The sequence below is a fragment of the Abrus precatorius genome, unplaced genomic scaffold (genome assembly GCF_003935025.1).
Source record: "Abrus precatorius isolate BTA unplaced genomic scaffold, Abrus_2018 Scaffold4, whole genome shotgun sequence".
NCBI lineage: Eukaryota > Viridiplantae > Streptophyta > Magnoliopsida > Fabales > Fabaceae > Abrus > Abrus precatorius.
In genome coordinates, this window is record NW_020874384.1 from 3350610 (window position 1) to 3366645 (window position 16036).

General features: G+C 28.5%; 1 protein-coding gene across 2 annotated transcripts; it reads right to left on the minus strand.

The window, feature by feature from the left end:
* Positions 1–2755: 2755 nt before the first annotated feature.
* On the minus strand, positions 2756–10450 carry LOC113865996. 2 transcript variants are annotated; one of them, XR_003505031.1, is made up of 6 exons: positions 10344–10450; positions 8945–9034; positions 4288–4596; positions 4073–4199; positions 3399–3845; positions 2756–3311 (listed from the first exon to the last, which is right to left on the minus strand). XR_003505031.1 is itself a non-coding variant. In XM_027500855.1 (5 exons), exons 3-5 carry the CDS (start codon positions 4587–4589, stop codon positions 3555–3557), a joined length of 720 nt encoding a protein of 239 aa, XP_027356656.1. In that variant the 5' UTR covers positions 8945–9034; positions 10344–10421; the 3' UTR covers positions 3400–3554. The 2 variants fall into 2 exon arrangements, 1 of the variants encoding a protein (XP_027356656.1); XM_027500855.1 differs by lacking the exon at positions 2756–3311 and having other exon boundaries at positions 3400–3845; positions 4288–4589; positions 10344–10421.
* Positions 10451–16036: the final 5586 nt, after the last annotated feature.

The following is a 16036-nucleotide window of genomic DNA, read 5'->3' on the forward strand; positions in this document are numbered from 1 at the left end:
CCCTCTTCTCTTTTCTTTTGTATGTTTGGCATATCTGTTGGTTGGTATGTATTGTGTATTGTATACACAGATGGAGTCAAATATGATTAAGATGTTAGTATTCCCAACAATGGATGACCTGTGGATTTTTTATGATAGCAATAAGCGAATCATCAACCAAGAGTTTGCTAGGATGACTCTTGGTTCAATTTCTTAGATAGGTTGAAAACCCTGTTTTACTACAAATCTACCAGTTGAGATCATTTTCCCCTTGCTTCTATATGTCGCTGCTATTTCTTTTCCCCTTGTCTCCCCTACAATTACACTAGCCCCCATGGATACTGATATTCTTGCTTTCGGTCCTACTCCAGGCAGTGCCCCTAACTCTCATGTGCCTTGACCATCTTCTCCTCCTCCTTTCGAACCTGAGTGTGTTGATATCTAGGTGATTGAGTCGTCTGTCCGACCTTGTCTACCTATCCTGCCTTGCTGACTTTTACCCATTAATGAAGCTAGACCCTCCCACCGTAGCCCTTCACTACCTCTACCCTCTCCACTTTTCCACATTCCTCCACTTACCTCTAACCGACTAGAAGATGTAGATGAAGATTTGTCTAGTTTGTCTACAGACCCTGATGCAATATTATTCATTTCGATAAATTTTGATCCCTCAGAGAAATACACTCATCTAGACTGATGTTCATATATACTTTGCTTTTGCATGATGGGGCTGTTTGGGGAAAGATTTGGAATTGATAGTTCCTTTTTGTTCATTTTGGATTGTATGATAGCATCCTCCCCGGAGGCATAGTTGGTGTATGACACCCTTTTTTATCTTTCCCTAATCTTTTGATGATGTATGTATGTGACTTCTATAATGTTAACCAACTTGTTTTGAATGTTATTTGAAAACTTCGTTAGTATTTAAATTATGTTTTGATCTATAATGTGAAAATTATTTTTTTCTCGTGATGATAAGGACGTAGATTTTGAATACACACATATATAACATTCCATAAGAAAATATCGCGTCTCCAAATACATATCTATTGTAATTTGAGTATGTAATGTTAGTATGTAATCTTATACAATTATTGTAGGAAGTCTCATGTATATCATAATATGCACAAGACTTGACCTTGCTTATGCAGTCAGTATTGTGAGCAAGTTTTTAAATCAACCATATAAAGGACATTGGCAAGTTGTCAAAGGGATATTTTGTTATTTGAAAGGAGCATCAAATAATTACCTCATTTATGGAGCTAATACAAACTACTTTCCAGCTAGATATTCATATGCAATTATGATGTTAATTTAAATGGAAGGAGATCAATCACATGCTATGCATTCACTCTTGGAAGCTGCTTTGTAAGTTAGAAAGTCACATTACAACATTCTATTGCTCTATCAACAACAAAAACAAAGTATATGACCCCTGATAGAAGCTACAAAGGAGGGAATACGGCTAAAAAGACTAATAACTGATATAGGAATCACTCAAAAGTATGCCCTGATTTTCTATGATAACTTAAGTGCTATATGTCTAGCCAAGGATCAGATTCATCATGAAAGGACCAAACACATAGATGTCCAATGCCATTTCATTTGAATGTAGAAGAGGATTAAGGTTCAAATGATTGATACTATGCATAACCTTGCTAATATGTTTACAAAACATGTTCCTAGAAACAAGTTCATGAACTACCTTGACTTGTTTAATGTTGATTGTTGAAAATAATCTTTTGTGACAGGTGGTAGCAGATCTTATAATAGTATTCATAGTTTAAAGGTTCAAATGCAAGGTGGAGATTTATGGAATAATGTCTTTAACCTCTCTTTTTTGGTTCTTTACAAATACAAGTTAAAGTTATGATTATTTTCTTGTTATGACATTAATTTGTTTTCAGTTTTTAACACTATTTATATAAAGAGTTTTAACTATCTTTGATATGATTATCTTTGTACTAATAATTCAAATATACACAAGAAAAAGAGTATTTAGCGACCGAAAAAATCGGTGGTTAAAATATAAAAATCGGTAGCTAATTTTTTTAGCGACCGAAATAGCCACTGATTAAACTTGGTGGCTAATATGTTGGTTGCAAACATATTTAGCGACCGAAAATGCATTCGGTTGTAAAAATTTGAATTTAGCCACCGAATAATTCAGTCGTTATTTGACACAACCAAGGTGGTAGCTATTTCGGCTGCTAACTGTGACCACTTAATTTGGTCGCTAATTGCAACTCCACATTTCAGTTGCTAATTTGGTCGCTATTTATCACAAGCAAGGTGGTAGCAATTTAGGTTGCTAACTGTGACCTCTTAATTCGGTCGCTAATTGCAACGCTAAATTTCGGTCGCTAATTTTGGTCTCTATTTGTCACCAAGAAGGCGGTAGCTATTTGGGTTGCTAACTGTGACCACTTAATTCGGTCGCTAATTACAACTCTAAATTTCGGTTGCTAATTTGGTTGGTAATTGGTTGTATTCTGGTAGTGGCTAATTCGGTTGCTATTTCGCGTCTATCCTTTTCGGTTGCTATTTTGGTGGCTAAATATTATCAAATATTTGGTTGCTAAATTCGGTGGCTAAATTTGGTGGCAAACTATAATGAATAATTTTACTTTTTTAAAATTATTTTTTTCAATAAGACTTATTTATATAACAAAACATGCTTATATGAGAGATGATATATAACAAAACCTGCTAATAGTCAAATTTTACAAACATAGTAAAAAAATACATCTAAAGAAGTAAAATGCATTTTATAATCCATAACAATACATATTTCACTCCATAACAAAAGTGTAGCTCATTTTATAAAAAAGGTACAATCATTAACATAACAAATAGAAAAAGAAAGTCTTAAATCATGAATGTGGATCAATGCCATCATAAGGAGAACCAACATCATCAGTATCAACATGAGAATCATCTATTTGGGTACTAGTAGAAATTCCCAAGTGTTTAACAACTTGTTAGAGAATGATCTCAGTTTTCTGTAGTTTTGAATTAGTCCTCTGAAATTCAGACTGCATAGTATCAATGCGTGTGTCCTTTGCTGCTAATTCTGCATTAAGGTTGGCAATGATCTGCTGATAGTTAATGCTAGAACTAGGATCAGACTGAGTACAAGGAGAGGATGATGTCACAAACTCTTCACCCAATTGTCCTAACCCATACACATGACCTTTCTTGTTTTTTCCTTCAACAACTTCTAAAAAATTGGCATTATCAGCAGCTATAGAATGGTCACCTGAGGCACATTCTTCACCATGATCATCATTGTCATGTGCATGGGCTTCAGTTCGACGTCGAATAAACTCATCCTAAAAAATTAATATTCTTATTAGTCATAATTTATAATAAAAGTGGGGCTAAAATTTTTAAAAAGTAATATTTAGAAAGGTATATACTGCAATATTTTTGGCTTTGTCATTGACCCATTTTCCAGCTTTATTCCTTTTTGTCTTTTCCATTATATTAAATGCTGTGGGAACTCGCTTACGTTGCTAAGTCTGCATAATAATACAAGTGTAAAGTTCCAATGAAGGAAATAATTAAAAAAAAATTTAAATAATTATCATTCTATCATGATGCACAGCAGCAGATACAGAGCCACCGGTGTACAAAGATGCTCCACCATCAACAGCTCTATTTTGTTTAGCAATAGTGCTTTTCTTCTGAAACTCTTCTCTTACCCAATGAGTGTGTAGCTCTTCCTTCACATCTGGAGTGATCCAAAGACCCTTATCTTTACCCCTTCGTAACTTAGACATTATGTTCTTTAAAATCACAGAGCCTTTATGCTCAAAAATAGATCTAATGATAAGATTATGTTGAGAGAGCCATTTGTATGTTTTCTGCAAATAAAAAAAAATCAAATAGAACTATACAATAACATATATAAGAGTCATTAATAACATGAAATACAAGAGTAATTTTGTTAAAACTATCCCCCTTCCTCTAATATTTAAGATAATCACCCCATAAATATATATGCCTGACAATTATTTTAGAATTGCTTACATGTTAGAGACAATTGATGGGTTTAATATTTACATAACACAATGACTTTAAAATATGTTACCTTAAACTCTTCAAACCACATATTCCTCACTTCTTGTGGCACCTTGGTCCAAGTAGGCCATGGACTATCAAACTTAGACTCGATTATTTTGGAAATAACCTTTGAAGGACCACCTGAAGGTAGATAACTATTGGAAAAAAATAATGATATCATATAATTAGATAGTTATAAAAAATACATTTTGATATAATATGTGTATATCAAAACTAACTTACTCATGTTTGGCTCCTGGGGCAAGCCATATCTTCTTATCAGCGGAATCTGTAGTTCCAAGAATTGGTAACAATGAAGTCACACACTGCTCTGACAATAATTCTCTTGAAGGAGGCTGTGTGCTGGTAAGAGTAGTCGTGCCCCCCAAATTTTGAGGAATAGATGGAACTAATTCAACATCTGTATGTGATGCTGCCAAGCCAGGTGTATTACATATGCTTTGTGGAAAAGATGTTTGAACATAACCTCTAGCACGACTTTGAAATTGACTTCGACTTGTACCTCTACTATTATTGTCTGCCATCTGTTTCCTTGAAAAAAAAAACATCGGTAAATTTTATACACATTATAAATATGACATATAATATAATAAATAATTACCTAAGGTGACAGTGAATCACTTAAGTCAGTATTAATGTCACTTTCACTATAAGTTTCACTATCACATTCAGTTGAGGAGTATGCATCATCATTCTGTTCATCTGAATTTTGTTGATTAAATAATGATGCAACATCAACTTCGTCCCCTTCACCACTAAGATCAACAAGACTATCATCATAAAGATCAGAATCAATTTGCAACATTACATGAAGGTCATCAACAACATGCACTTCTTGATATGGATACATTTGAACCTATTTATCAAATGTAAAATTAAACATAATAAAAAATTAAGTATAACATTACTTTAATATTATTTTGAAAAATAAAATAAAATAAGTCGTACATATCATTTGAACCAACTAGGAAAATGAGAGGCAATTTCTTGATCAATTTGAGAGTTCGAAATATCATGTTAAAGCTCTCGTAGGAGTTTAATATAAATACTACAAATATCAAACAAAATATGTTAGGTGTAATATTGAAAAAAAAATATCAAGCGAAGGTCATCTAATTAAAAGTAGTAAGACATTGATCAACTTACTCTAAATATGGCTATACTTCTTCACAATTTTGTAGAACATATAGATGAGCAACTTTCAACTCACGTTCTTCTAAGTAATATTGATAGGATTTGCCACAACTGTGTCCTGGATAATTAAAAATTGAGATTGGAGGACTAGATGAACAACCTTCCCCTTCAAAATTACGTGGAATTATAGTCCTTCTTGAATCTATGCTTGATGGATAGTAAAATGAAGCAAAAGTAGATGTTTCTTCTACTAAATAGGCTTCACAAATGGACCCCTCTATCCTGGCCTTGTTCTTCACTTTTTCTTTCAAAGATCGCAAGAACCTAAATTTCATGCATTGTAATTTATTAAAACATTTACTAATAAAGATAAACAAAAATATCTTTATATTAAGATGTTTTAAAAATTTATACCTCTCAAATGGATACATCCAACGATATTGAACTGGACCACCAACTCGTGCTTCATAGGGCAAGTGAATTGGAAGATGTTCCATCGAATCAAAAAAAGTTGGTGGAAATATTTGTTCCAACTTACACAATAACACAGGGATAACACGTTCCATATCTATCAACTTGTCTATGTGCAATGTAGTGCAAGTCAATTCTCTAAAAAAGTGGCTAAGTTCAACAAGTGGTTTCCAAATAGTATTTGCTAAACTATCAAATGCAATGGAAAGTAATCGCTGCATGAATACATGACAATCGTGACTTTTCATTCCATGCAACTTTGCTTCTTTAATATCAACACATCTACCTAAATTTGATGCATAACCATCCTTGTGGCAATATTTGCAAGTTGTAACACTATCATCTTCATCAGCATTACGAAACAACATGCATCCATCTTGACAACAATCAATCTTTATACAACCCAATCCCAAATTCGCAACTGATTTCTTAGCACGATAAAGATTTGAAGCCATTCGATTTCTATTTGGCATGGCTTCACCCATAAATTGAACCATACGATTAAAACATCCTTCTGACATGTTGTAATCAGATTTTAAAGTTAGAGTAACTAAAGAAGCTAATAATTCTGAGTGAGTATGGCATCCATCCCATAACGGAGCTTGCGCACTTGCCAACATGTCATAGAATTTTTTAGCATATGGATTTGGATCTTCTTCAAAGTTTTGTTCTCTTAGTACAGGTTGTTGTTCCATAACTTGACCAACTTCGGGACCAACATGATCCATGATCATTTGCTCATATGGGTTGAATTCTTCCCTTCGGTTATTCATACTATAATATGATTCTTCCACCAAAGTAGGTGGGGTTGGTGGCATTCTCTCACCATGATTTGTCCAGTAGTAATAATTTTTCATGAATCCTTGTTCATAAAGATGTACCATAACATCATCCACATAATGGAACCTTCTACATTGACCTTTCTTACAAGGACACCTTAATTGTTGATACTTTTGGAAGTTTTGTTGTGTAGTTGCAAACTCAATAAATTCATTAACTCCTTCGACAAACTCGTGTCTCAAATGTCTATTATGATCCAACCTAGTCTCCATCCATCTTCGATTCTCAGGAATTTCCATTATTGCTAACTATAACAAATGAAAAATAGAGTTTGTAATCACACCCTATTGAGCATTGCTCTTTACTAACAAATTATGATTTAATCTATCAAAGAGATGCATAATTATAAATTACTCAGCATACAACCAGCATCTTGCATTAAATCAAGCAGGATCACACCCTATTGAGCATTGCTCTCCACTAACAAACAATGATTTAATACATCAAAGACATGCATAATTATAAATTACTTAGCATACAACCAGCATCTTGCATTAAGTTAAGCAGGATCTAGGGATGGCAATGGATAAATTATCCGATAGGCACCCGCAAAATTTACCCACAATGGGTAGGGTATTTACCCGCTATACGGGTACGAGTATGGGTGTGGGTAAAAACCCGCAAATTTTAATGGGGATGGGTGCGGGTATGGGTATCTAAGTACCCACCCCGCCCCATACCCGCATATATATATATATATATATATATATATATATATATATATATATATATATGCTTGAACTTTATTCTACAATTATGAATTAATTTTTTGTATTATTATATTACTTATGTGAAGTTATATAAGATTAATATAAAAATATATTTAATAATAAAGTAAACCAAAAAATTTATTTTGGTTTATATTTTTAATAGAAAAATTTATTTACTATTTTATATCATTTAATTCGGCTAACACAATTTAATTATTACATAATTAATATGAGATTGACTTTTTTTAAAATATTATTTATATATGACACACATAAAATATTTTTTACACAAATATTTTGGTTAATAAAATCATATTGATGTTTCAATCATAAAGTGAATGATAAATAATAAATATATTATAAATATTTTATAAATTTTACAATCACCTACTATTACCGTAAATTTATTATTTATTAATAATATTTAAATTTTATTTTTATATTTTAATTTAAAATAATATTTTTCTATGCAACATATGTATTATAAGCACAATTATAATTTATTGAATCTAAATAATATTATTCTTACTATTTATTCACATTCAAAGAAGTTTTTGAAAAGATATAAATATAAAAAATTATTGTTAATTTTTATTTGTTAATTTTTTTAAGATAAAAAAGTATAATTTTTTAATATACACATATATTTCTTTATTATAAAATTTTATTGTAACTATTTATCTTTTATTCAAATTCTTTTTTTTTTAAATTTATATACATTAGAAATATTTAATTCACTAAAATAATTTTTCAAAAATTTATATTTTTGATAAAATACTTTCGTATAGTATGAGTTAAAAAATACTAGTATTAATATATATATATATATATATTAATTATATTATATTATTTTAATTAAATCTATTATTTTTCTTACAATTTCAAATTCAAAAGTTAAAAAAAAATATTTTATGTATCAACTTTCTATTGTTAGTATTGAACTTCTCTACTTTAACTCTATTCTCATTCTCAATGTCTGTCTCACTAAAACTTAATAACTATGAAATGTTATTCATTAGAGTTAATTGTTAATGCCGTCACAAGAGGTTACTAAGTGATCCCACACAAAGGGACAACCATTGTACAGATCTATTTCGTTGTCGTTCTGACATTACTAATTAATCAAATCTCACACAAGATAGGATTATCACTGACAAATAACTTGTGTGTTTAGTTTTGCTTATTGTTTCTAAAAATTTTAGTTTAAAAAATTATTATATTAAGATACATTTAACATTTATGATATTTGAATATTTATTTTTTTATCTATATTTGTACCTTGTTTGACAACTACATATTGAATTTTTGTATTATTATGCTACTTATGTGAAATTATATAAGTATATTTTTCTTTATAAATATTTTTTTCTCAAACAAGCGCGGGTAATGGGTACAAGACGGGTATGCGGGTACCCAGAGGGTACGGGTACGGGGATTAATGTTCATACACACGCGAGTATGGGGCCGGATACGGGTATTTTTTTAAAACGCGGGTGTGGGGATGGGTACTGTAGTACCCTACCCATACCCTACCCATTGCCATCCCTAGCAGGATCACACCCTATTGAGCATTGCTCTCCACTAACAAACAATGATTTAATACATCAACGTCATGCATAATTATAAATTACTCAGCATACAACCAGCATCCTGCATTAAGTCAAGCAGGATCACACCCTATTGAGCATTGCTCTCCACTAACATACAATGTTGTACTTTAATACCTGAACCTTATGCCCAAGTAGATTTGTAATGTCAAAACTCTTTTAAAAGTCTTTGTCTGTTGCCTCCTTATTAATGTCTTTAATTTATGTCTGTTAAAAGTAATAAAATTAAAAGTCAATAGCTATAAAGAATAAACAAAACAATAAGAATAAACAAAATGCTTGTTCAAAACTGAAGCAAAGAGTGTCATTGAAATCCTTAATTTTCTTTTTCTGCAAGTTCAAAACTTGAGCAAAAAGTGACGTTGAAATGCAAGCAAATAGTATTTCTTACGAGAAGATAATATTTCTTTTTTATTTCATAGATGTTGATATCAAAATGAATTCATTGGTTATCAACATTAAATATTGATTTCAAATGGAGAACACGGTTAATCTCACTAAAAAAATATCATGTAATAATGGTATAACATTTATTTTTAAAAAAAAATAAAATTATGATATAGACTTTCTATGCATTATTCGTAATGCATGATATTGTTAATATATGTACTAATAATATCTATTACAATAGTTTAATTTTCATTTATATAAAGGTTATACCAACAAATACAATTTTAAGATTCTTTCTTTCTTTACAGGGCATTGAAAGAGTTCTGAAAAGGTCCAGAAGCAACATTATATTCTTTAACGGTTTAAGAGACCCTTGGAGCGGTGGAGGGTATAATCCTATAATTTCACAATTATATAAAAGGGTATAATCTTTACAATATCTCATACTTTTTATTCCTGATTTCTCTGTTTATTTGTGTTTTATGAGCAGAAGTTCATCATGTAGACCTAAGGTTCTCAACCAAGGAAGATCCAGAGTGGTTAAAGGATGTAAGGAAACAAGAGATAAAGATCATAGCAAGATGGATCTCACAATATTATGAAGACATAAAAATGAAATAAGGTTTTTATTCCTGACGTTATTTGGCCTTGGAAATTTGATGAATTGATATACTCCTTTTTCAATGTCACTGGGAAGATATTGAAGATTTGTTTGGGATCAATGAGGACCAAATACTCAAAACCAGGATGGGCAGCCCAAAACATGGAGCTGACATTTAAATAAATAAACAAATTGGAAATCAATGTCGGATCCCAGCTATCCGAAAAACACAAACTGAAGTGGAGGATTACAAAAAAATGCAACACACACAAAAGGGGCAAACCAAGTGCTTGCGCGAAGGAAGAAACGAATCAATCAGAATGGCGACAGGGAGGAGAGGCAAAGAAACAAATTGAAGTAAAGTCCCAATTTTTATCACTTTTCTTTTTCCAATTCAAAGCCCTACAAAATCCTCACCCCAAATCCCACCAACCCATGCAACAATTAAGTTCAGAAAACATAAAGATGCAAAATTTTAAACCTCAAACGATGCATGAAAGCGAAATTGGAAGAGAAGAAACTTACAGATTCAAAAGCTGGAAGATAAGAAGAACAGAGCTTCACTCTCTGAGTGTGTTTCTCTATCTGCCACTCTTAGTAACTAAGTGAGAGTTGGGTTTTTTTCTTATCTTAATAGTTTGGACTTCAAATGCAGATTTTAAATGCTGTTAAATTGTTACGTAAGAAGTATAAGCTTGAGCATCCCTTAGTTACTATATCTCTTGTCATACTATCTTAGGTAGCATTCGAACTAACAATTAGATGTGTAAATTTAGTTTTTATTTTATTTAAATAACTCATTATATATTAAAAATATTGTATTAATGAATGTATTTTTAATACTCTTCTTGACTGTGAAAGATCTTTAATATAGTGACTAATCATTAAAAGATAAATAATTGACATAAAAACAAAAATGTTAATTTTAAATTTTATAATTAAATTTGGATAACTAAAAGTTATAAAGTTTTGTTTAAAAATATAATAAATATTATTTTAAAAAAAATTATTATTTGTATATTTTTAAATCAACTATAAAAATAAAAATAAATAAAGTAGTTTCAAAAATACAGAAAATTATCAAAGTTTCATTAGTATCGAGAAATATCTTTACATTTAATTTTGTATTATGGTTGTTCGGGATTAAAGAAAACTTACACTAAAGAAAACTTACACTACTAAACTACTGCTAATTCTATTAATTCTATGCCTTTGTTTTATCTCCAACCAAACACAAGCCAGCAAAAACTCAACATGCCAAATTTGACACCAAATTTATTAAAAAAAACACCCTTTTTTTTTTTTCAAGAGCTTGTAAATATTTTTCCAGGTATCAAACTCATAGAGAGATTTGAGAAGCTGTGTATCAGTGACCCAGTTTGTGTGAGAGGAGAAAAGAAGGGTGAAACACCTCACGTTCTCACTAGGGTTTTTATTTTTTTAGGTAGAATTTTTTATTTTTATAAAATTTTTATAATTTAATATTATATATATTATATTATAAAAATATTTTAATATTTAATAAAAATATATTAATACTTTCTTATAATTTCAATAATAACAAATATTAATTTTAAAAAGTTATATGAAAGTTAATATATAATCTTTTTATATTAATTATAAAATTATAAGCAAATTATATAATAAATTTAAATTATTATTTAACTTAAAACCAATTAATAAATTTTGTTAATATATAATATTTTTAATTTAAAATTTTATTAATAAGTAAAAAATATTTAATGAATAAGTTAAATATTTAGTAAAATATTGCAGATAATAAGAAAAATTTTAGTAGTGATCGAATAAATCATATCATGTTTACTGAATTAATAGAATTATATTTAAAACAATTGTAATTATTTTTTTAAGTATATTTACTAATTTTTATTTGAATATTTATAAAATAATAAAACAATATAATAACTAATTATTTAATAATTTTAAATATTATAATTTTATAGTAGTATTATGATGTTTATATTAATTTCATATATTATTTTTTAAAATAATTTTTTATACTATTTAATTTTATATATTATGACAGTTGAGTTATTTTAAAACAAATAAATTGTATAATAAATTAAACTAAATTAATTTTAATTATATATTTTATTATATTAAAATTAAAGAAAAAAGTAACTATGTAAACAGAGTTGAAATCATAATTAGAGATGGAATTTTTACATCATAAAAAATAATTTAACAAATAATAGTTATAGTTTTAAATAATAGTTATAACTATAAATTTATTCTTCATTAAATAATCATTATTTATTTTAATTTCAAGTAACATTTTATAATTATAGTTTATTTATTTTTTAAATGGTTTTAATTTGTTGTTTTTCAAATATTTGAATTTTATATTATTTTTTATTTAACAAATATATTTTAATGTTTTTTACAATATTATTATTATTATTATTATTTTAAATTATTCACACACACATTTTATTATTATTTTAAATATTATTATTATTTTTAATTTTCAATTGCTAAATTTAGTTGTTATTTGTCACTCATTTAATTCGGTTGCTAAAATCGGTGGCTGTTTGCTACGACTTTTTTCGGTTGCTAAATTCAGTTTCTATTAGTCACTGAGTTAATTTAGTTGCTAAATTTCGTTGCTATTTGTCATTGATTTAATTCGGTTGCTAAAATTTGTGACTGTTTGCTACGAAATTTATTCGGTTGCTAAATTTCGTTGCTATTTGCAACGGATTTATTTCGGTCGCTAAATTAGTCACTATTTGCTACAGATTAATCTCGATTTCTAAATTTAGTTGATATTTGCAACGGATTACTTTCGGTCGCTATATTAGTCACTATTTGCTACAGATTTATTTCGGTCGCTAATGTCGGTGACTAATCAGGTTTTTTCTTGTTGTGATAGTAATCTCTTGCCCTTGTAGACATAACCTAGTTTCTCTAGGGGTGAACCACATTAATTTTTTTGTGTGACTATTTTCTCTCCTTTTCATTTAATATATATATATATATATATATATATATATATGTTAAATTATTAATTTTTACATTTTAATTATGTTCTGTTATGATTTTTTGAAAAATTATATTTTTATTTTTAAATTATTAATATAGATTTATGATGTATAATAATTAATATTAATATATATTTTAATTATGTTATGTTTGAAATTTTTTAACTCTTGTTTTTTATTTTTATAATATTACTATAGCTTATAATATTATAATTTATAGATAGATTCACAATAATCAAGCATTGGGTCTGGAAGTGAAACAAATAATTTAGTTACATCTTTAACTTCTAAATATATATATGTGAAAAAGTTGAAGGTAATTTTTTTCTTTGTGCTTATGTAATTGCATTGTAAAATAAGAAAGAAAAAGGAGGAAATATAAATTAGTTTTGTAACTATTATGAAAAACCTTATAAAAGTTTTATACTTTAAAGTAAAATCTCATTTGTTGAGAGAAAAAGAAAATGAGATTACTACTTGTTCAAAAATGTTAAATGAATATCTTGTTGAGAAAAAAATAAATTGACAGAAAGGCTAATGAAAAATTAAAGTCAATACAATGTTGTTAGAAATCTTTACTTTTTAACTAATTATATTCAGCTGGTTTGTCATTCAATATTGTTAGAAATCCTTACTTTTTTAATACATTTATTTATGCTACAAATACTTCTATCTTTGATTTTCTTTCACCAAGTTACAATACATTAAAAATCACATTATTACAAAGAGAAACAGTCAATATATTAATGTTTTTCTGACCGATAAATGGCACTTGATCAGAAAAATGTGTGAGAATAGTTATTAATAGTTGGATTGATGCATAAAAAAGGTCATTAATTAATGAAAGGTTCAAATTTAAAACTAATATTTTTTAAGGTTGTTGATAGGTTAGGTGAATATAAGGATAAACATTACATTGTCAATCTAATTTTGTCAACCATTGATGAGGTTGAACTACAAAATATTGTCCAAATAATTACTGATAATACTCATGTTTATAAGACTGGAGATTTAATTGTTGAATTTATCCATCCCCATATATTTTAGACACCTTTTATAGTGCACACATTAAATTTTGATATCAAGAATAGCAATGTATGGTGTATGTCATTAGATTTCTACTGTTGTTAATGACGCTTTCATTATAGAAATTTCATTATGAACCACTAATGAGACTAGCGATGTGTATAATTAATTTGTGCGTTTAAAGTTATTAACTATAGTTGAAACTATAGTTTCCTTAATTGTTGTGATGTTAAAGAGAATTAGAACAATTAAGCATGATCTTCAATCTATAGTAATTAATGAATAGTGGTTGCGCACTATAGAGATGATGATGTCTAAAAGGTTACATTTGTAAATGAAATAATTCTAAATGCCCTTTGGTAGGACAAAGTTAATTATATTTTAAGCATCACAAAGCTTATATATGATATGTTTTTTTTCCTTGTAATATTGATAAGTCAAGTCTTCATCTAATTTATGAGAAATGAGACTCCATAATTAAGTAAAAGTAACAATATATCAATATGAAGAAAAGAAATTGACTCAACATTCATCTTTTTATGAAGTGGTATACAACATCTTAATTGATAGATGAACTAAGTTACATATCACTTCATTATTTGATTCATTCATTAAATCCTAGGTAAATTTAATCAATTTGAAAGGTCCAATTTATTTTATTTTTTATTTCAAGTTTTAATTAGGTTAATTTTATAATTCATATATTTCTATAATAAGTATTATTGTAGACAATAATTTGAAGAAGTTCCAAATCAAGTTTCTCCATATAAAGACAATGAACTTTATGTGGGAAAAAATAAACGTTTAAGAAATTACTTTACATACTTAAAGGAAAAGCTAGAAACTACTACATTGGTAAAATTATTAAGATCTATTTGAAGAAACTAAAATTCCTGAAGTTATTAGTTTTTTTTTAATGAATTAGATTTAAATGTTGTTCTTTTTAACCAAAAAAATAATGAGAGTAAAACTAATTATATTCATTTTTTGTGTATTTTAATGACATTAATATTATTTAGTTTTTTATTATAAAATATTTTATTATCATTCATAATAATTTAAAAAAATTATTATGTATTATAGATGAATTTATAATTTTATTTTTTATATAATATTTTATCATATATATATATATATATATTAACATACTCGTCATCTAAATTTTTTTAAACTGGAGTATCTGATATCTGATGAGAGTGGTATCATAAAAAGTGAATCAAAACTCATTTTCATCTTTATATCGGCCAACTAACATCCCAAATAATATTTAAACTTAAATCACTGTATATTCGCCAACCTAAATCCCAAATAACTCAAAACTTAAACTTAAATCAATCAAAAGTGAACTAAAAAGATTGCATTCAATATTTATTGAATTGGGTATTTGGAGTCCGAATCCAACCCAACGCGTCCCATGCGATACGAAATCCTATTTGCAATGGGTTGAATTGACGTAAATAGCAAGAGTGGTTGGTTATTTAATGTCTCACAATTATTGGTGAGCTGTGACCAAAAACATGTTATTGGATACCCAGGAGATAAATGATGTAAGGTTTTTGTTTTCACCCCTCTCACAATGATTGGCAGCTACGTTAGACCTATGTCAAAACAATAACAATTAAATTAATGCAACATTTTGACATCCAATCGTAACAATTGTGCCATTAAATAGGGAGGGTCTGCCAAGTGTAAGTGATCATACACTTGTCGTGCAGTATAGTTGATGAAAAGAAAAGAAAAAAAGGTCATAATTTATAATTGGTAAAGTAGGTCACGGTTTTAATTCCTTGATATTGAGCATGTCTTCAGCCCATGTTACTCGTGATGCTTCGTTCCTACATCAGATTTAATAGGCTATTCAGTTTTCTGGTCATTACCTAGTTCAGCATATCTTAGTTATTGGGCACTTGTTAGTTGCTTATCTACCTTTTCCTCTTTCTGTGAGATGCTATTTTTGTTAATTTTGTTTTATTGTTTTTATGGGGGAGACTTTCAGTATAATGGTTATTGCATTACGTATTAATTTTATTATATAAATTATAAAATTTATAAGGTAATATAATATGGAATCGCATGGTCTGCTCTATGTTCAGAACTTTTCGGTTTGGTGGGAAATTAAAAGTGCATTAAAGCAGTGGCAGTAGGAGACAAGGAAAAAAGTGGATCTCGACAAATGGATAACCCTAGGCA